The sequence below is a fragment of the Hevea brasiliensis genome, chromosome 8 (genome assembly GCF_030052815.1).
Source record: "Hevea brasiliensis isolate MT/VB/25A 57/8 chromosome 8, ASM3005281v1, whole genome shotgun sequence".
Taxonomy (NCBI): Eukaryota; Viridiplantae; Streptophyta; class Magnoliopsida; order Malpighiales; family Euphorbiaceae; genus Hevea; species Hevea brasiliensis.
Window position 1 is genome coordinate 4,532,955 of NC_079500.1, and position 22,075 is coordinate 4,555,029.

Consider the following 22,075-nt stretch of genomic DNA (forward strand, 5'->3'; position numbering starts at 1 on the left):
CTTTTCTTGATTTCTTAAATCTTTTTTCCCAAAAGATGAATAAATATACAAATATAGTTACAGAATAAATTTTCTTTTCAAAAGAGACTGTAATGTAGATTTCCATTTGTCCTTTTTAGAGTGGATAGACAATGGATTTTGCTAATGGAAAAGGATAAGGGTCCATTTTGACTATTATACTATAATACATAATAAACTAGCATAATAACCATGCTAGGGTAATTTATAAATTTAATTTTTAATTTAATTTTTAATTATATTTTAAATAAAATAAATTATTACTATAAAATTAAGTTTAAATTAAAAATTCTTTCTTATTTAATTTAATTTGAATAAATTTTTACCTATCATAATAATAAATTTTTAATTAATTTATGTTATAATTAATTAAAATACCTATTTAATTCTTTTTATACATTTATTAAGAGTAATTTTCATGGTTATTTTGTTTAAAATGTAATTAAAGCACTTTATTTAAAAATAATTTAAATTTCATAAAATTTTTATATTTTTTCTCATAATTTATGTAAATTGATATTTATTTTTTATAAATTATAGAAAATACATTAATTTTAATGAGAAAATAATATTATTTTAAAAATGTATAAATATAATATTTTTTGTTATTTATATAATAAAAATTTATCAAATGGCTAATGATGAATTGAATTATTTAATTTTAGTAATAATGAAAATATATATTATTATTATTAATTAAAAATAACATTCTATTATATTATTTTTAAAATTACTACATCTAAATATAAATTTTTTTATTAATCTCAATTTTTTTATAAAATAATTATTTGACAAAAATAGTTATCACTTTACATAAATTTGTAATATAAAATAAATACATTTCATAAAAGTTATAATTTTAAAATTTCATAATTTTCTATTATTAAAATAAATACTATAAATACATACTATTTTTCAAAAGGTAGATTTCATTATTATAATATTATAACTTTAATTGTTTTTAATCATCTTTAGCTAAATTTTCAATGTTATTATATTTGTAATTTATCTTTAAAATTCTACTTCTATATAAAAATATAGTTAAGAAATAATTTATGCACTAAGATATAGATATTTAATTAAAATTTAAAAATAATTTTGATGAAAATTAATTATAATAAAATATAGATAATCAAAATATTAATTATAATTATATTCGATATATAATTATAATGATATAAGATATTCAAAGTTTAAGAAATATTAAATAAGAAAATTTAAAAAGTTAATAATTAAATAAATGTTAATCAGATATATTTAAATAAATAAATTTTGAGAATGATAACTAATAACTTTAAAAGAAATAATAAAATATAAAAAAATAATTTGAGCACATTTGGATTAAATAAAAATACTTGGTAAAAGAAGAGTACTTAATGTATATTAAAAATCTCATATGATATTATATATTGACAAATAAATAAAAATCATTTAAATAAAAAATAATTTATAACTAAATATTATTAAATTAAAAAACGGTAACAAAAACTTTTAAATTCAATTTTTTAAAAGTAAAATGTTTCTTATTTATTTGGCCATTTCAATTAAATGGTCATAAGTTGGTCATAATGATGATGATGATAATAACAATAATAATAAGTATTAATTAATTTTAGGAAAGCAAAATAAAAAGAATATTAAATTATTAACATAAAAAATAATATATACTAATTATAAATAAGTCAAATCTATATATTTTATTTTTATAACTTTTTATATAGACTACACTTTTGTCCCTCAAAATTTTTAACAAAGATTTTATAATAAAAAAATATAACAATGCAATAAAAATATTTGTTAAAGATATGAAATAATTTAAAATTGAATTATATGATAGTTGATTATTAGATAATAAATTAATAATTAACTTTTTTTTAAACTAATGGCCATCAATGATATATTATTATTATTATTATTACTATAGAGGATAACATTTGGTAAATAATGTTTTTGTAAAAATGAATTTATAAAAAAATAATATAAATAATTTTTAAATATTATATTTAATTATAAAATATCTTAATTTTTAAAAATTAAAATTAAAAAAATAATAATTTAAATCATAAATATTAAAGTATTATTATAAATAATAATTATTATTATAAGAGCAATTAAAAAAATAATAATTAATATTTATAAAATAATATAAATAATTTATAAATATTACATTTAATTACTAAATGTTTTAATTTTTTTAAAAAAATAGTAATTTGAATATAAATACTAAGGTAATATTATAAATAATAATGATAATTAAAAGAGAAATAAAAAAAATTAAATAATAGTTAATATAAAGGAGAGTCTTTATAATTAATTACGAAATCATAAATTAATAGTCAATGTTCCTTAAATTAATGGTCATTAATTACCTTTTCTTATTATTATTATTAAAATTATTATTATTATTATAACTAAACGTAACATGTGATAAATAATATTTTATATAAATGAATTTATAAAAAAATAATATAAATAATTTTTAAATATTATATTTAATCATAAAAGGTCTTAATTTTTTAAAAATTATATTTTAAAGAAAATAATATTTTAACTAATAAATGTTAAAGTACTATTATAAATAATAATAATAATAATAATAATTAAAAGAAGAATTAAAAATTAAATAATAATTAGTATTTACAAAATAATATAAATAATTTATAAATATTGTATTTAATTACAAAATATCTTAATTTTTAAAAAATTAAATTTTAAAAAAATAATAATTTAAATCATAAATTTTAATGTAGTAATTTAAATAATAATGATAATTAAAAGAAGAATAAAAAAATTAAATAGTAATTAATATAAAAGATGATATTAATTTTTTAAGGAAAGTATTACATATCATTTTCCTGTAAATACATTTCTACTATATATATATATATATATATAAATAAGAGGATTATATTTAGAAAATTAAATTATATAATAATTCTATATTACAACTTTTAGGAAATATAGAAAAATAATCATCAATAAATTTAATTAAAAATGATCAATTTATATAAATATGATAGATTTAAAATCTTACCTCCTCTTGAAATTTTTTTATAAAAATATGGGCCACTTATTTATCAGAAAATGAAAATACAACATACATAAAATTAGTATATGTTTTTATTAAGTAAAATTAATAAATTAATTTAATTAATTCTTAATTTTTCCTTTTTTTAATTAAATTAAAGCTTTCAGGTATTTACAATAATAATAATAACAATAATAATAATAATAATAACTATTTATTATAATATTAAAGTGTAATAATTAAATAATTTGAAACTTATATATGCATAAATAAGAAATTAGTAACTTAATTATAATTTAAAAAAATTATATAATTAATTAATAAAAAATAAAACTTCGAGCGGGCAGGTATATATATATATATAATTTTTCTAAATAATAATAAAATAATATAATATGATTAATATTAATATTAATTATTTATTAATTATACTATAAAGAATATAAAAAAAATAATGAAAATTGAATGTTTACAAAAATTTCTTATTTTTCATTACTATGAAAATAAAATTTTATTTCACTTTTTCATAATTCATTTTATTTATATAATTTTTAATATATAATTAAAAATATATTTTTATTAAACACGTGTTAAAATGAAATAAATTAAGGTAAATTAAAATCTATTAAATATATAAAAAAGAGAGGATAAATTATTTTAACTCCATGTGATAATAGGATAAAATATTTAACTTTATGTGATAATTTTTATAATATAATTCTAAATTATTTTATTAATTTTAAGATATATAATTTTTAAATTTTTATAATTAAATGAAATAACAAAAAATTTAAGAATTCTTAAAAGAGAAATTTATAAATTTGTGAAATATATCAGTTATTTTTAATTAGTTAGCGATAAAAATTATTGTAATAATGATAATAGTAAAGATATTTAAAAGGAAAGTGTTACATGTCATTTCTCTGTAAATACATTATTATTATTATTATTATTATTATTATTATTATTATATATATATATATATATATATATATATATATATATATATATATATAAAAGAGGATTGTATTTAGAAAATTAAATTATATAATAATTATATATTATAACTTTCACGAAATATAGCAAAATAATCATCAATAAATTTAATTAAAAATTACCAATTGATATAAATATGATAGATTTAAAACCTTACCTCCTCTTGAAATTGTTTTATAAAAATATGGACCGATTCTTTATCAGAAAGTGAAAATGCAATACATATAAAATTAGTATATATTTTTATTAGATAAAATTAATAAATTAGTTTAATTAATTCTTAATTTTTTATTTCTCTAATTAAATTGAACTTTTTAGGTATTTATAATAATAATAATAACAACAACAATAGCAATAGCTATTTATTATAGTATTAAAGTGTAATAATTAAATAATTTATAACTTATATATGTATAATTAGGAAATTAATAATTTAATCATAATTTAAAAAAATTATATAATTAATTAATGAAAAATAAAACTTTAATTGGGGGTGGGTGTGCATATATATATATATATAATTTTTCTAAATAATAATAAAATAAGATTAATACTAATATTAGTTATTTATTAATTATACTATAAAGAATATAAAAAATTATGATAATAGTGATAATAGTAAAGGTATTTAAAAGAAAATTATAAATAAATAAAAAATGAAATTAAATATTTAATATAAAAAATAATAATTAATTACATTAATTATTATAATTATAAAATATAATAATTTTTATATAGTAAATGTCACGTGACAATACTAAAATTTAGAGTGTCACGTGACAATAATAAAAGAAAACTTTCTTACTTTTTATATATAGAGATATAAATATATAGTAATATAATTAATATATATGATAATATAATAAATTCAATTTAGTATTATCATTTAGTATAAATTTATTGGTTTTAAAATCTTATGTAATAAATCAGAAGATAACTTAATTATTTTAAATATTGTTATGTGATATAAATATGAAAATTTTAAAATTTTATAGAAAAAAAAAAATATCTGTTATATATATATTTTACATAATAGAGAAAAAAATATGTTTGTTTTATATATATATATATATATATATATATATATATATATATATAGATTTCAACACCCATTAAATGAAAATCTGACCTTTTGGCCTTAAGACGTTGAAAGCTTGCTATTTGCAAGTCTGCAGGAGAAATTCTTTGCTGGGAGAAATTATATAATAAAGTTATATACATATACAAGGGTCAACCAACCGCCGGTTTCAAAACGTAATCCATAACCTCCAGTTGAAAAAGATAAGATTTTATTTTATTAGAGTTTCCTCTCTTGACCGTTTCTTGAACTCATAGTTTCTGCAGGAAATTGATTCTCTGATATCTGCCATGGAAATTGTGACTACCACTGGAGGTGCTATTCTCACTTCTGTGTTTACGGCGTTATTTGATCAGTTGGCTTCCCAGGACTTGCTTAAGTATGCCCGCGAAGGAAAAGTCCTGAATGAACTCAACAAATGGAAGGACATTTTGGAGGAAATTTATGTGGTGCTTGACGATGCAGAGGAGCAGCAGATGACGAACCAACTAGTGAAGCTATGGGCAAACAAGCTCAGGGACTTGGCTTACGACGTGGAGGACATTCTTGATGAGTTTGACTTCGAGGCTCGAAGACGCAAGTTGGAAGCTGGTGCAAGTAAGGTACGAAAATTCATTCCTGCTTCTTGTGTTGGGTTGAAGTTCAATGCTAAGATGATTTCCAAGATAGCGAAAATTACTACCCGATTAGAAGAGATCAGGTCACAGAAAAATCGGCTGGATCTGAGAGTTATTGCTGGTGATAGGAGCAGTAGAGTACGGGAAAGAAGACCAACAACCTCTGTGGTGAATAAAGAAGAGGTCTTTGGGAGGGAGGAAGATAAGAAGGCGATACTTGAATGTTTGAATGATGAATCAAGTGATGCAGGAGTCTCCGTTATTTCCATAATTGGGATGGGAGGTCTTGGCAAGACAACTCTAGCTCAGCTTGTCTTTAATGAAGCCAAAATGAACTTTGATTTAGCGGCTTGGGTCTTAGTTGGTGATGATTTTGACGTTTTCAGAATTACCCAAACAATTTTCCATTGGTTTGGTGGACATTATGATGGCAAAGATTTGAATTTTCTTCAAGTAAAATTGAAGGAAATGCTGTTGGAGGAGAAATTTTTGATCGTCCTAGATGACGTTTGGAATGAGAAGTATGGAGATTGGAATCTCTTCCGTGGTCCTTTCGAGTATGGGGCAAAAGGAAGTAGAATTATTGTCACAACTCGTAATGAACGTGTTTCGCAGATGATGAGTTTTGTTCAATCTTATCCTCTTAAGCAGTTGTCATATGATGATTGTCTGTCTATCTTTGCCCAACATGCTTTGGGAGCAAAAAATTTTGATGAGCGCTTGGATCTGCAAGCAATCGGTGAAAAAATTGTCAAAAGATGTAAAGGGTTGCCTTTGGCAGCTCAAGCGATTGGAGGTGTTCTACGAGGTGAAGGAAATCATACTATGTGGGAGAAAGTGTTGGGTAGTGATATTTGGGAAGACAAAACTGACATTATTCCGGCATTGAGGTTGAGCTACCATCACCTTCCTTCGCATTTGAAAAGATGCTTTGCGTACTGTGCTATTTTTCCAAAAGATTATGAATTCGACGAGAATGAGCTGGTTGGACAATGGATGGCAGAGGGATTTCTGCAACAACAGAAGGGTCGTGAATGTTTCCATGATTTATTGTTAAGATCCTTTTTTCAACAGTCTGGTAGCAATAAATCACGGTACGTAATGCATGACTTAATTAATGACCTAGCTCAATCTGTTAGCGGAGAGGAATGTTTTAATTTGGATGATAAGTCGAAGGGCACAAAGTCCTATTCAAAAGTTCGCCATTCTGCATTCACTTGTTATTCACGTGATATCTTCCAAAGGTTTGAAATTTTCTACCAAATGAATAGTTTACGAACATTCTTAGCACTACCAAAACCTCTATGGCCGTATAACTATTTAGCTAATGATGTGGTGCATGATTTGGTACCTATATTGAAACGTTTAAGGGTGCTATCACTATCTGGTTATCAGTTTGAAGAGCTGCCGGGTTCAGTTGGTGACTTGAAACATTTACGATATCTTGACTTGTCTTACACTTCTATCAAAAGATTACCTGAATCACTGGGTAATCTTTGGAACTTACAGACATTGAAGTTACAAGAGTGTCACAAACTCAGTGAGTTGCCTGCAGGCATTGGAAATTTGATCAACTTGATGCACATTTATCTTAGTGGTACAAGTTGTTTGCAAGAGATGCCACGGGAGATGGCCAATTTGACAAATCTAAAAACATTGTCTAAGTTTATTGTGGGAGAAGGCAATGGACTTGGAATAAGAGATTTGATGAAATTTCCTAATCTAGAAGGGCAGCTTCAAATTGAGGGGCTACACAATGTGGTAAACATTCAAGATGCAAAGCTCGCAGATCTAAAGAAGAAGGAGGGTCTTGATGAATTGGCAATGGGATGGACTGAGAACTTGCATGATGTACGAAGTGATGAGGATCAACTACTGGTACTCAGCTTTCTACAACCTCATCAAAAGCTGGGAAAGCTTTCAGTTAAATTTTATGGTGGCAAGAAATTCCCATCATGGATAGGAGATCCCTCATTCACAAACATGGTAGATGTAGAGCTCTGCAATTGCCGAAATATAATGGCACTACCACCAATGGGGGGATTACCCAAGCTTAGAAAGCTGAGAATAGAAGGCATGGGTGGATTGAAAGAAGTGGGTGTTGAGTTTTATGGGGACAATTCTTCTTCTTTACAGCCTTTTTCATCTCTGGAGACTCTTGAAATTGAGAATATGTTGGAGTTGAAGCACTGGGCTTGTTCTAATGGTCGTAATGAAGAGGCTGCTGGAAATTTTCCAAAACTTAATGAACTGACAATAATTAATTGTCCTAAGTTACATGGAAAACTGCCTAGCTGTCTTCCTTCACTCAAGAAACTGAATGTTGAAGAATGCCGAGAGATGATTCTCAGAAGCGTGTCTGATCTAACATCCCTCACAACCTTAGAAATTAAGAGAATTTCTGGCCTTGCAAGTTTAGATGAAATGGTTACACAGGCCTTGGTGGCACTTGAAGATCTGGTGATTGATGATTGCGGTGAACTGATGTACTTATGGCATGGTTTGACTAATTTGGACAAGCTCTCTTGTCTGAGCAATTTGCGGATCAGAGACTGTAGAAAGCTCGTGTCATTGGTAACAAGAGAGGAAGGGCTTTTGCCTTATAATCTTGAAGTTTTGAGCTTAAGCAATTGTGTTGAATTAGAGAATCTGCCATATAGGCTGCACAGCCTCACATCTCTCAGAAATTTGAGCATCATTTTTTGTCCAAAACTTGTGTCATTTCCAGCTGCAGGTTTACCCTGTAGTCTTAAAAGTCTCCATATTCAATTTTGTGATTCTGTGGAGTCCGTGCCGGAGAGGATTATGCAAGTCAGTAATACTGGCAATGAGATAACTTATTTCGAGAATTTGAGTTTCAGGAGATGTCCGTCTCTTACATCCCTTCCAGTTGGTGAATTTCCTCATTCAGTTAAGAGTATTGAATTTTGCTATTGGACAACACAATTATTGGAGTCGCTTGATGATGGGTTCTCTCACCTCACTACATTAGTAATATTCGGCTCTCCCAAGTTAGAGTCTTTCCCAGAAAGTGGATTGGCCATCCCCAATCTTCGCTCTTTTTCCATTGCATATTGTGAGAATTTGAAGTCACTACCTAATCAGATGCAAAATCTGAAATCTCTTGTATCTCTAGAGATGGTGAATTGTGGAGGATTGGTGTCGTTTCCAAAAGAGGGTTTGCCCCCAAACCTAATCAATCTTGTAATTTGTGAATGCAAGAATCTGACACAGCCAGTGTCAGAGTGGAGACTTGAAAGACTCTCCTCACTTATAGATTTAACAATCATAGGTACAAGTCCTAGTACAGATATGGTTTCCTTTCCAGATGAAGAGGGAAAACTGCTTCCCTCTTCCCTCACCAGTCTTTCAGTCCAACGTCTTGAGAATCTGAAATCCATATCCAGGGGTCTTCACAACCTCACCTCACTTGAAAGATTATGGATATGGGATTGCCCTAAACTCCGATCCTTGCCAAAAGAGGGCCTTCTTGCCACACTTGGATTATTGTGTATCACAGGGTGCCCTCTTCTGCAGAAACGTTGCACAAAAAAGAAAGGAAAGTATTGGCCCTTTATTGCTAATATTCCCTATCTTGACGTCTCTTAAATAAAAATCCAGATAGGATTCTGCCTCAAGAAACAAAGACGGTATGATGAAGGACGAAGGCACTCCACAAATGAGGTATTTCTCCTTACACTATCTGACTTCCAGCCTATATTGTATTTGATATGGAGCAATTTTTTGGCCTAAAATTGAAACTAATAGTCACTTCTGTTCAGTTGTATGGTGTTTCAAACATAAGAAAATAAACTTTTTTTTTTTTTTTTAATTTTAGAGAAGTACCTGTAATTCATTAAATGGTCATATAGTCATAGTTATATTATGTTTATCTGGTGCTAAACTGCTAATTGACCATGCAAAAGTGAAAATTTCTCTATTGATGAAGAATCCTTCAATTGGACTGCAGATCAGTTATTATGCTACATCTTGCTAATGGCAGGACTGGATACACAGATGTTCATTCATGACAGCTTTTATTCTTCATCATTATGTTTCTTCTTGAAATCCTTTTATTGCATACGAAATTTTGGTTAACAGATGTTTAATCATGACAACTTTTGTTCTTCATCATTAAGTTTCTGTGTAGACTCCTTTTATTGTTTGCCTAACTTTGGTTCTAATGATAACAAATTTTTCGTTTAGGTCATATTTGGGAGGCCTGAAGAACTAATGAACTATGCATGTCACCTTTTGGTTTCAGCAAAAAGGGAATTTGGATTGAGCTTAGAGTTGATGTAAACAGTTAAGAACCAATCCATCTAGAGTTCAACCGTTATTGATTTGCTTATGTTTAGAGGTAAGCTTCTGATTAAGCTAGATTGGCCCCAGCCCTGGAAGATGTCATTTTAACCCCAAATTGAGTAATATTTTACATGGTATATTGTGTAGGATTCAAGTATTCTCTCAACAAATAGAATTATGAAATGGTTCCATCACTTCCTTTAACAGGGGAACCTGCCTGAATCATCCTGGTCTGGGTATCAGAGCTTAAAAGAATGGAAAGGATTTCAGGATAGTCTGAGCTTGAAAAATGCAGAAAATGAGGCCAGCTCCCAGCTGCTGGGACACCTCTCATGAGAACTTAAAGAACTTAGATTTTGCCCAATTATTTTTCAATTCATGGGGCCACTGACAAATGAGGTTTACATCCAGTCTGACAGAATTACTCTACTTTTTGCAAAATGTCCATGTTCATAATAGTTGAACTGTTGAGAAGATTTACTAATTATGCTCGACTGTACATAAGCTTAATATGCCTAATTTACTATATATGTGATATCTGAACTTCCTCAACTTATTGTGAGTGTATGGTTCAAAGAGAAACTATCATGCATCCATTACACGGGAAAATGAAAGTTTTCCCCCCTTACAATCCATCGTGCTGGTTCTTTATCATAGATGGCATCTATTTATGTCTTGTTTATGCGACTATAAGCGCATATGTTTCATCTGAAAATCTCATACCTTTCCAGCATTGCATCAATTCAAAAATCCTGATATATTTAATCTTCGACACTACTAGGCAGTTATGATACTGGTCATCTGAATTGGATTGTAGGCTTACATCGTGAAGTGTTGATAGAGCCTGCATTTATTGTTATGCATATTTTCCACCAACTTTATATATAGTTGTTGATAAACAACGTCGGAAACTTTTTATTGTTTGACAAAAATAACCTTAACTCATCCGTCCAATCAAGCTCACAATTTGCTATGTGCTGCTGGATATATTTTTTGTCTGTGGACTTTAGAGGTTCTAGTCGATATCCTTTTCTTTTTAATTAAACAATTTGTACGTGGAAAATTGAACATCTCGCCATGAGTTGCTATATTGCTGTGTATATAAATCAATAATTATATATTTATTTTAATAATAAATAATATAATATAATAAATTAATAAATTATTTCAATAATAAAATAAATTATATGATTTATATTTTTATTAATTATTTTATATATTAACAATAATTATTAAAAATATTTTTATTGAATACTTTATATAAATTAATTATTATTAATTATCAACCACCAATTATGACTAACAATAGTCGTTATCAAATAATTATCAGCTGCGTTTAACTCCTAACTAAACAGGCCTCAGTCTTCCTTTTAATCACAATGAAGCCTAACTTGATAAAGCCTCAATGTCAAAGGAGCCACCCTCATTACAGCTTCTTGAAGACAGTCTCACTGAAATCCCAACAAACTCCCGCAGACTCTCAAATCTGGATTGTTTGTTGGGTGTTATTATTGTTGTGGGATTTATTCAATCGTTGAAGATTTGTGTTTGTGATTTCTGTTTTATTATTTTGAGTTAAAGAACTTTGGTTTTGGGGAAGGGAGCTAAGAAAGATGGGAACGGGAAGGTGACGACAAGCTAAAAACGGCAACATTTGAGGGCAGCGATGACAAATTGACGATTTTGAATCGAATCAAAATGTTTTGGTTTGATTTAGTTTATCTTTTTTATTCAATTCAATTTTATTAATATTTTTTATGAATTTAGTACTTTAATTTTTTTTAATTTAATTTGAAATCGAAATAACCATTGGCACACTCATAATATCGCAATTATTAAAAATATTAGGGTACTTCTATCATTTTTATAAATAGACTTAATCAAATGTATTGATTTATCAAAACTAAAACCATAAATTCCTATTTAAAAATAACTCAAATCACAAACCATTTTTTTATAAAATTTTTCTTAATTATAATTTAAAATTAAGGATTTATTTGATTTAATTATTGTATATAATTGATAATTAGATAACTAATTGTAATTGATATATTATAAATATTATCAACTGCATTTAATCATTAAATCAAATATCCGATAAAACTCACTTCTCTTTAATTAATGAACTAAATTAAATTTTTATCTAAACTTCTAAATAAATCTTTTTGGATATTTAACTTTTAAATAAATCTTATCATCAAAATATGGCATAAATTCAAGTTGAGTCTAGACTTCAAAGGGTTCTTCATGAAAGTGAAGTTATCCCAACATACTTAATATTTTTTTTTAATTAAAAAAATAATAATTTTAATGTAAAATTACAATATCAATTATTCATATTAAATATATATTTTTAATATAAAAAATTGTGTTAGGTTGAGCTAAGCCCAACTTGCTTAATTTTATCTTAATTTTTTTATATAATTAGGTGATGTTTGATTAATTTTTAATTATCTCTACAAATGAGCATCGGTTGATTTAATTTAGTTAAAAATTTGAAACACTGAAATTAATAGTAAATAAAATTGAATATAACTAAATAAAAAAAATGAAATTAAATTAAATCAAACTGATTAGATTCAATCTGTTGGTTAATTTGGCATATTTCAAATGTAATTTCAGTTACATTTTTATTTTTAATAATAATATGAGACTAAATAATAATTAATTTTAAAAATAAATAATTCATTTCAATTTAATATTTTTTAAAAAAAATTAAACTGTCACGACCCAACCTATAGGCCGGACCGGCACTAGAACCTGGGCCAGCCTAAAGCCCCCGAGGCCCGTAGTAAGCCTAACTGTTCATTAATCCCAACTCTAAGGCCCATTTGGGCCCAAATTTAAGAAACCAAACGGACAGAGTCCGGCCATAAAATGGACTTTTCAACGGGGAGTTTTCGACTCACCCGACCTGTAAACACAATAAATACTCAATTGGAGAGCTCAGCTCACCCTCCACATACTCATCAGCATAAAAATAAATGGGAGCTCAGTTCCCTCATCCAATCCATCAAACATGCATAGAATATTAAGTTTACAGGTCCAAAATAATAATTTGGTTGCAGACCCAAATCAAATAAACATTTCTAACACATGCGGAAATTCTAAGATTTAACAAGTTTATACAAACATTAATAATCGACCTGCGAGGGAGAAAGCAGGTTAACCTCAAAAATATCCTCCTGTGGCCTGGAAAAATTTTTGAACAGGAGTGAGCGTTCGACTCAAAGAGTAAAATATCAATTTTAATCATAATCTCTATAACTAACTAAAACTAATGCAACCTGTGGAATGAAATGCAACATCAACAATATTTTCACATCATAACAGCAAAAAGGTAATTTGGAGCACTCACGCACCCTGTAACATCAATCATAATATATGGGAGCTGATCCCCTATACGACTCTTTTAAATCCAACTCGTGCCAAGAACTCAGCTCGGACTTCCACTTAATAACCAAATCGGGGTCCCAGCGAAGAACTCAAGCCGTGTCTACCCCGAAGGACCGAGTCCCAGCGAAGATATCAAGCCGTGTCTACCCGTCCTATCCATAGTCCACACCACATCACACACACGCCAACGCACGCACACTGCTCCAAATTACCACAACAACATCCATGGCACGCTAACAGTTATGAATGCAACATAGATCGTGCCTAGAGTTTATCTACATAGATATATGCATATAAGTGATGCATGGGCATGCTTGAACATATAATAATATCGAAATTACAATTAAAATTAATATTTTACTCACAGACTTGACGGTGGTCACTGAGGCGGCTGGGCGGAGGAAGAAGGTCATTCCGCTCACCTGACAATTTTATTACAATCATTTAATAAATTTGACTCAATACAAACAAGGAAAAAGACCAATACGTCCTAAGTCGTGCCGAAAATCCGGCAGAGTCTCCTCTATACCTAGGACCTACCCAACCTGCAAAATGGCTCAAAACACACTTCTATATTTACAATCCATATATCCACAGCTCAATCACATCACACAGCCCCTCCTGGGCCCATCAAATCAATCATCCATCACAATATGTAAAATTTCAATTTGGTTCTTATAATTAACCATTTTTTCAAAAACTGCCCAAATAAGCTCTAAAAATTCTAAAACTTTGCCCCGCGGTCCTTAGCAATATTACTAAGCTATTGCAAAAAGAATCATAATTTTCTAAGCTACCACGAATATTTTATGGATTTTTAATCCTATTTAAGCACTAGAAAATTACGAAAAAGCAAGGTTCGGGTTTACCTTCGCCGATTCCGACTTCGGGAACGTGCTCGGGATGTCTGACAATGGGGGGCTAGCCAAAACCTCGATCCAATTCGGAGACTTTTCCAGAATCTGTCCTGTTCGCCGAAAATTCACTGCATCTTATTAACCGCCGAATTCCGCGAATTGAGGATACCTACACGAAGCCCATAACACGGGGGTTAGCACATAAATTTTTCAGAATTTTCTAAGCTCATTAAATGCTCGGAAAAACACTGCGAAGTTCCGTGGGACCCACCGAAAAACGGTGTCGGAAAAATTCGAAATTTATGTCGCCGCGAAGCTCTCGACGAGTGGAGCGTTCTGGTACTCTCGGTTTTCTTGTGGGATTTACGGTTTTCGAGAAATCTAGCCCAAAAGTCGAAATGGGCTAAAAACTTCCCGAGCAAAAATCGGACAAACCGCTCGATGGATTTCGGTGTTCTTGGTGTCTATGGAAAGCTCTCGTCGAGTAGATGATTTTAGACACAAGACCCGGTCCAATTGGTGGCCGGATCGGCCGGATTTTGGCCGGGGAAGTCGAAGCAAGGCGAGGAGGGAGTCGCGCATTTTCCGTGCTTAGCGGCCACCTGGCCGGGAGGCTGGGAGGCGCGCCTACCGTGGGTGGCAGGAGGTGGTCGGCAGGGGCAGGAGGAGAGAGAAAAGAGAGAGAGAAGGAAGAGAGGTCGACGCGCGCGGGGAAGGAAAGAAGAAAAAGGAAAAGGCCGGTCCGATCCGGTCCGGTTCGATTCGGCCGGTCCGATTCAAGATACAAAATTTTGAATTTTTACTCTGCCTCGGGACCGAAAACGAGGTCCAAAAATTCTGAAAAAATTCTAGAAAACTCAGAAAAATACGTAGACTCCAAATATATTTTTAGTTTTGCCACGTGGTCTTTAAATTAATTTTTTTTTAAATCATCAAAGTTTATATTTTCGGAAAATCGAACCCGATTTTTAAAATCCGAAAAATCTCAAAAAAATTCCTAAAATTTAAATAAAATTAAAATACCAAAAATGCTCATAAAATAATAAAATTTAAAATTTTTGGGGTGTTACATTCTTCCCCCCTTACAGAAAATTCGTCTTCGAATTTTTACACAAGGCAGAATAAAGCACATGATTATACATTGAACAGATAAGGGTACTTGCTACGCATGTCCCGTTCTGACTCCCAGGTGCACTCTTCCACTGACTGACTCCTCCACAAAACCTTAACCATAGGGATCTGTTTTGATCTCAACTGTCTCACTTGGTAGTCCACTATGGCTACAGGTTGCTCCTCAAACGTCAAGTTCTCTTTTAGCTCTATTACATCCGGTTGCAGTACATGAGAAGGATCGGGAATGTATTTCATGAGCATAGAGATGTGAAACACGGGATGAACGTGAGAAAGGTTGGGTGGTAGCTCCAACCGGTAGGTAACTGCTCCAACTCTATCAGTAATCTCAAAAGGTCCGATATACCGAGGTGCCAACTTGCCCTTCTTTCCAAATCTCATGACTCCCTTCATTGGAGAAACCTTCAGGAATACATAGTCGCCCACTGCAAACTCCACATCCCTCCGTCTGGGGTCTGCATAACTCTTCTGCCTACTGAAAGCTGTTTTCAGTCGTTCCCTGATTAAGGGAACCATCTCTGAAGTGTACTGCACCAGGTCTACATCATGCACCTTCGCTTCCCCCATTTCTGTCCAACACAGAGGAGACCTACACTTTCTTCCATATAGTGCCTCATAGGGTGCCACCCCTATGCTGGAATGGTAACTGTTATTGTAGGCAAACTCCACCAAAGCTAGCTGCTCATCCCATTGACCTCCAAAATCCAAGACACTCATGCGAAGCATGTCTTCCAGTGTTTGGATTGTCCTTTCGGACTGTCCGTCTGTCTGAGGGTGGAAAGCTGTACTGAAGTTCAACTGTGTGCCAAGTGCCTCCTGCAACTTTCTCCAAAACCGAGAAGTGAACTGGGGCCCTCTGTCAGATATTATGGAAGCCGGAACTCCATGCAATCTGACTATTTCTCGAATGTAGAGTCGGGCGTACTGTGCCACAGAATATGTAGTTTTCACAGGCAAGAAGTGAGCTGATTTGGTTAGGCGGTCTACAATTACCCATATCGAATCATATCCTCGCGTGGTACGAGGCAACCCAGTCACAAAATCCATGGTAATCATTTCCCACTTTCATTCTGGGATAAGGAGCTCTTGCAGCTTCCCTGACGGTCTCTGGTGTTCAAACTTCACCTTCTGACAAGTCAAGCACTTGGACACAAAGTCTGCTATGTCTTTCTTCATGCCATTCCACCAATAGCTATCTTTCACATCATGGTACATCTTGGTGGAACCTGGGTGGACACTGTACAGTGTGTAGTGTGCCTCTCGCATGATTTCATTCCTGAGGTTGTCCACATCGAGCACACATATCCTAGAACCTTGCACTAGGGCGCCATCGTTGGCAAATCCAAACTCACCACCTTCACCTTGCTGTACTCTTTCTATGATCTTCATCAATTGTTGGTCTCTGTGTTGGGAAACTCTAACTCTGTCCCGCAAGTCTGGCCTCACTGAAAAATGAGCTAACAATACCCTCTCATCGAAAAGATCTAGGATTAAATCTTGATCCATCAACTCATGTACTTCCTGAATCAACGGCCTTTTCTCTGCTGAAATGTGCGCCAAACTGCCAGAAGATTTTCTGCTCAAAGCATCTGCTACAACATTGGCCTTCCCAGGGTGATACTGGATGGTGCAATCATAGTCTTTCAGAAGCTCCATCCATCTCCTCTGTCTCAAGTTTAAATCCCTCTGTTGGAAGATGTACTTCAAACTCTTATGGTCGGTGTATATCTCGCACACTTCACCATACAGGTGGTGTCTCCAGATTTTTAGTGCAAAGACTACAGCCGCCATTTCCAAATCATGGGTGGGTAGTTCTGCTCATGCCTCTTCAGCTGTCTTGAAGCATAAGCCACTACTTTTCCATTCTGCATCAAAACACACCCTAGGCCAACTCTGGAGGCGTCACAGTACACGGTGTATCCTTCACCACTCATAGGTAGTGTCAACACAGGGGCAGTGGTTAGACACTCCTTGAGCTTCTGGAAACTCTCCTCACAGTCATCTGTCTAAATGAATGGAACATTCTTTCTAGTCAACTTAGTTAGGGGAGCCGCTATCCTGGAGAAATCTTGCACAAAATGCCTATAGTAGCCTAGACCTAAAACTTCGCACCTCGGTGGATCGTTGTAGGCCTAAGCCAATCGGGCCATCTGACTTCAATTTTCTTGGGATCCACTTGAATACCTTCACTAGAAACCACGTGTCCCAAGAATGAGATGCTTTCTAGCCAAAATTCACATTTTGAAAATTTGGCATATAGCTGGTGCTCCCTCAAGGTCTGCAACACCATCCTCAAGTGCCACACGTGTTCCTCCTCGGTCCGAGAGTATACCAAAATGTCATCTATGAATACGATGACAAAACGGTCCAAAAATGGCTTGAACACCCTGTTCATCAAGTCCATGAAGGCTGCTGGTGCATTAGTGAGTCCAAAAGACATCACCAAGAACTCATAATAACCATATCTTGTCCTGAATGCCGTTTTGGACACGTCCTCATTTCTGATTCTCAACTGATGGTAGCCTGATCGCAGGTTTATCTTGGAAAAGAATCTAGCCCCTTGGAGCTGATCAAACAGGTCATCGATCCGAGGAAGTGGATACTTATTCTTCACAGTCACCTTGTTCAGCTGTCTGTAGTCAATACACAACCTCAATGACCCATCCTTCTTTCTCACAAATAGAACAGGAGCACCCCAGAGTGAAGTGCTCGGACGTATAAAACCCTTGTCCAAAAGCTCTTAGTTGCTCCTTTAGCTCTTTCAATTCTGCTGGTGCCATCCTGTAAGGTGGCATTGATATGGGGTTTGTACCCGGCACAACATCAATGCAAAACTCTATTTCCCTTCCCGTGGCAACCCCGAAGCTCCTCCGAAAGACATCCATAAATTCTCTGACAACAGGAACATTTTCCATGCTGACACCTTCTACAGATGTATCTCTCACCAATGCCAAATACCCTTGACATCCACGCCTCAACATTTTTCTAGCATTAATTACTGACACCAAATTATATGGAGCCACACTCCTGTCACCATCAAAGCTAAACTCTTCCACACCAGGTATGTGGAAATACACCTTTTTGTTCCTGCAGTCTAAAGTGGCATAGTGAGTTGACAACCAATCTATCCCCAAGATTACATCGAAATCCATTACTGGTAGAGGAACCAAGTCTGCTGGGAGGATCTTTCCATCCACTACCACTGGGCTACCCGGAAAAACCATATCTACATCTATGTTGTCACTAAGTGGGGTAGCTACCGACAAAGGGCATTCTAAAGTTGTAGGGTTTCTACCCAATCTCATGGCAAACACAGGGGAGACAAATGAGTGCGTAGCACCCGGATCTATCAAAACACGAGCCTCATAGGAACAGACCAGAAGAATACCTGCCACAACTGCATTTGAAGCCTGAGCATCCTGGTGGGTCAGGGTGAAAACCCGAGCTTGACCCCTACCCTGAGTGGCGTAACTCGATATTGACTTCTACCTCCGACCGCCTCCAAATCCACGCCCCTTGTCCTCGGCCCTCACATCGAATCGATCGCCGCCATGCCGAAGCACTCGGATACAATCGACGAGGAACATTCGCAATGTAACCTCGTGACCCCATCCGTGGCTCGCCAACACGGGCATTCCCTAGCAAAGTGACTCAGTTGGCCACACTGAAGCATACTCTGAACCCATCATACAAGGTCTGAATATCCTCTTCCACACTTTGCACAAGGTGCCAAGGAGGATCTGAACTGCACTAACCAGAATCGCTGAACTATTATCACTACCGGATCCGCACTCGGTCCGAATCTCGGATTTGTGTCTGAAACCACTTCTCTTATTCCTGCTTCTTCCTCTGTAATTAGTTTGGCCACCACTGTCTGTAGTAGCCATGTGGGGAACACCTGAAGAACCCTCTGCTCTGTTTTTCTTTGCCCTTCCGCTGTTATCCACAGCATAGCTAATCTCTATATGTATGGCTCGATCAACTACCACGTCAAAAGACTGATCAGACATCATGGCCAGGTTTGCATACCTCCTGTCAAGCCCCTTTAGGAATCTCTTCACCTTCATAGTTTCTGTAGCTACTGCTGTAGGGGCATATCTGCTCAATTCCAGAAATTCTGTAGCATATTCATCTACAGACCTGCCATTCTGTCTTAAGGCTTCAAAGGCCCACTGTTTTTGATCTCTGAAGCTTTCTGGCACAAACCGATTGATAAACAGTTCCACAAACTGAGCCCACGACAAACCCTCCATCCGAGGTAACACGTAGTCATTCATCCATTGCCTAGGCATAGGCCCCATGACATGCTGCATACACTCTATCGCCTTCTATCACCAATCGCACTGCTCTCGCCGTCGCAGGAATCCAAAAATCGATATGCATCGTCTGACACATCATAAGTACCGGGCACCAACTTCTTGAAATTTATGATCTGTTTGTAAGGTTCTCCTCTTGGTGCGGTGGACTACTGCTGCTGTGGAGGGTGGACCATATATTGTAACATCATATCGATGGTTCTCTGCAACCCAGCTAGAGTAGCTGCCATTGGGTCCATGGAACCCTGTGCCATAAAGGACTGATCCTGTACTGGGGGTGGCTGCTCCTCTACTTGAGCAGCTCTAGGCCTCCTACCCCACCTCCAGAGGGCAGGCGCCTCATCCTGTGCTGACACCTCGTCAGGCACATCTGGTTCTGGTGCAGTGGCAGCTCTCCTGCTTCTACGCATTTTCCTGAAATTCAGCAGCATTAGCCCACAAAATTCAAAACTGCACATTACACAGCTCTATAGACTCATATTTATACACAATTTATGGAGCAGAAACTAGAAGCAAAGATGACAATGCAAGACGAATATGGACCCTAATTTTCCGCATGTGACTCCTAGTAGACTCTTCTCAACACTTTAGACAAACATTCCCTAAGAATCTGGAGCCTAAGCTCTGATACCACATTTGTCACGACCCAACTTATGGGCCGGACCAGCACTAGGACCTGGGCCAGCCTAAAGCCCCCGAGACCCGTAGTAAGCCTAACTGTTCATTAATCCCAACTCTAAGGCCCATTTGGGCCCAAATTTAAAAAACCAAACGGACAGAGTCCGGCCATAAAATAGACTTTCCAACGGGGAGTTTTCGACTCACCCGACCTGTAAACACAATAAATACTCAATTGGGGAGCTCAGCTCACCCTCCACATACTCATCAGCATAAAAATAAATGGGAGCTCAGCTCCCTCATCCAATCCATCAAACATGCATAGAATATTAAGTTTACAGGTCCAAAATAATAATTTGGTTGCAGACCCAAATCAAATAAACATTTCTAACACATGCGAAAATTCTAAGATTTAACAAGTTTATACAAACATTAATAATCGACCTGCGAGGGAGAAAGCAGGTTAACCTCAAAAATATCCTCCTGTGGCCTGGAAAAATTTTTGAACAGGAGTGAGCGTTCGACTCAGAGAGTAAAATATCAATTTTAACCATAATCTCTATAACTAACTAAAACTAATGCAACCTGTGGAATGAAATGCAACATCAACAATATTTTCACATCATAACAGCAAAAAGGTAATTTGGAGCACTCACGCACCCTGTAACATCAATCATAATATATGGGAGCTGATCCCCTATACAGCTCTCTTAAATCCAACCTGGTGCCAGCGAAGAACTCAGCTCGGACTTCCACTTAATAACCAAATCGGGGTCCCAGCGAAGAACTCAAGCCGTGTCTACCCCGAAGGACCGGGTCCCAGCGAAGATCTCAAGCCGCGTCTACCCGTCCTATCCATAGTCCACACCACATCACACACACGCCAACGCACGCACACTGCTCCAAATTACCACAACAACATCCATGGCACGCTAACAGTTATGAATGCAACATAGATCGTGCCTAGAGTTTATCTACATAGATATATGCATATAAGTGATGCATGGGCATGCTTGAACATATAATAATATCGAAATTACAATTAAAATTAATATTTTACTCACAGACTTGACGGTGGTCACTGAGACGGCTGGGCGGAGGAAAAAGGCTGTCCCGGCTCACCTGACAATTTTATTACAATCATTTAATAAATTTGACTCAATACAAACAAGGAAAAAGACCAATACGTCCTAAGTCGTGCCGAAAATCCGGCAGAGTCTCCCCTATACCTAGGACCTACCCAACCTGCAAAATGGCTCAAAACACACTTCTATATTTACAATCCATATATCCACAGCTCAATCACATCACACAGCCCCTCCTGGGCCTATCAAATCAATCATCCATCACAATATGTAAAATTTCAATTTGGTTCTTATAATTGACCATTTTTGCAAAAACTGCCCAAATAAGCTCTAAAAATTCTAAAACTTTGCCCCGCGGTCCTTATATTACTAAGCTATTGCAAAAAGAATCATAATTTTCTAAGCTACCACGAATATTTTATGGATTTTTAATCCTATTTAAGCACTAGAAAATTAAGAAAAAGCAAGGTTCGGGTTTACCTTCGCCGATTCCGACTTCGGGAACGCGCTCGGGATGTCTGACAATGGGGGGCTAGCCAAAACCTCGATCCAATTCGGAGACTTTTCCGGTAACGGGTCTGTCTGGCCGGAAATTCACAGACCCGGACAACTGTCGAATTTTCGCGAATT

The 22,075-nt window shown here is 33.8% G+C and overlaps 1 protein-coding gene across 5 annotated transcripts; it reads left to right on the forward strand.

Moving 5' to 3' along the window:
- The first annotated feature begins 5,289 nt into the window (after positions 1-5,289).
- Positions 5,290-10,675, forward strand: LOC110668008 (putative disease resistance RPP13-like protein 1). 5 transcript variants are annotated; one of them, XM_058150978.1, is made up of 3 exons: positions 5,290-9,421; positions 9,944-10,097; positions 10,190-10,675. In XM_058150978.1, exon 1 carries the CDS (start codon positions 5,411-5,413, stop codon positions 9,344-9,346), a length of 3,936 nt encoding a protein of 1,311 aa, XP_058006961.1. In that variant the 5' UTR covers positions 5,290-5,410; the 3' UTR covers positions 9,347-9,421; positions 9,944-10,097; positions 10,190-10,675. The 5 variants fall into 5 exon arrangements, with proteins under 5 accessions (XP_058006961.1, XP_058006960.1, XP_058006959.1 ...); XM_058150977.1 differs by having other exon boundaries at positions 10,250-10,675; XM_058150976.1 differs by lacking the exon at positions 9,944-10,097 and having other exon boundaries at positions 10,250-10,675.
- Positions 10,676-22,075: the final 11,400 nt, after the last annotated feature.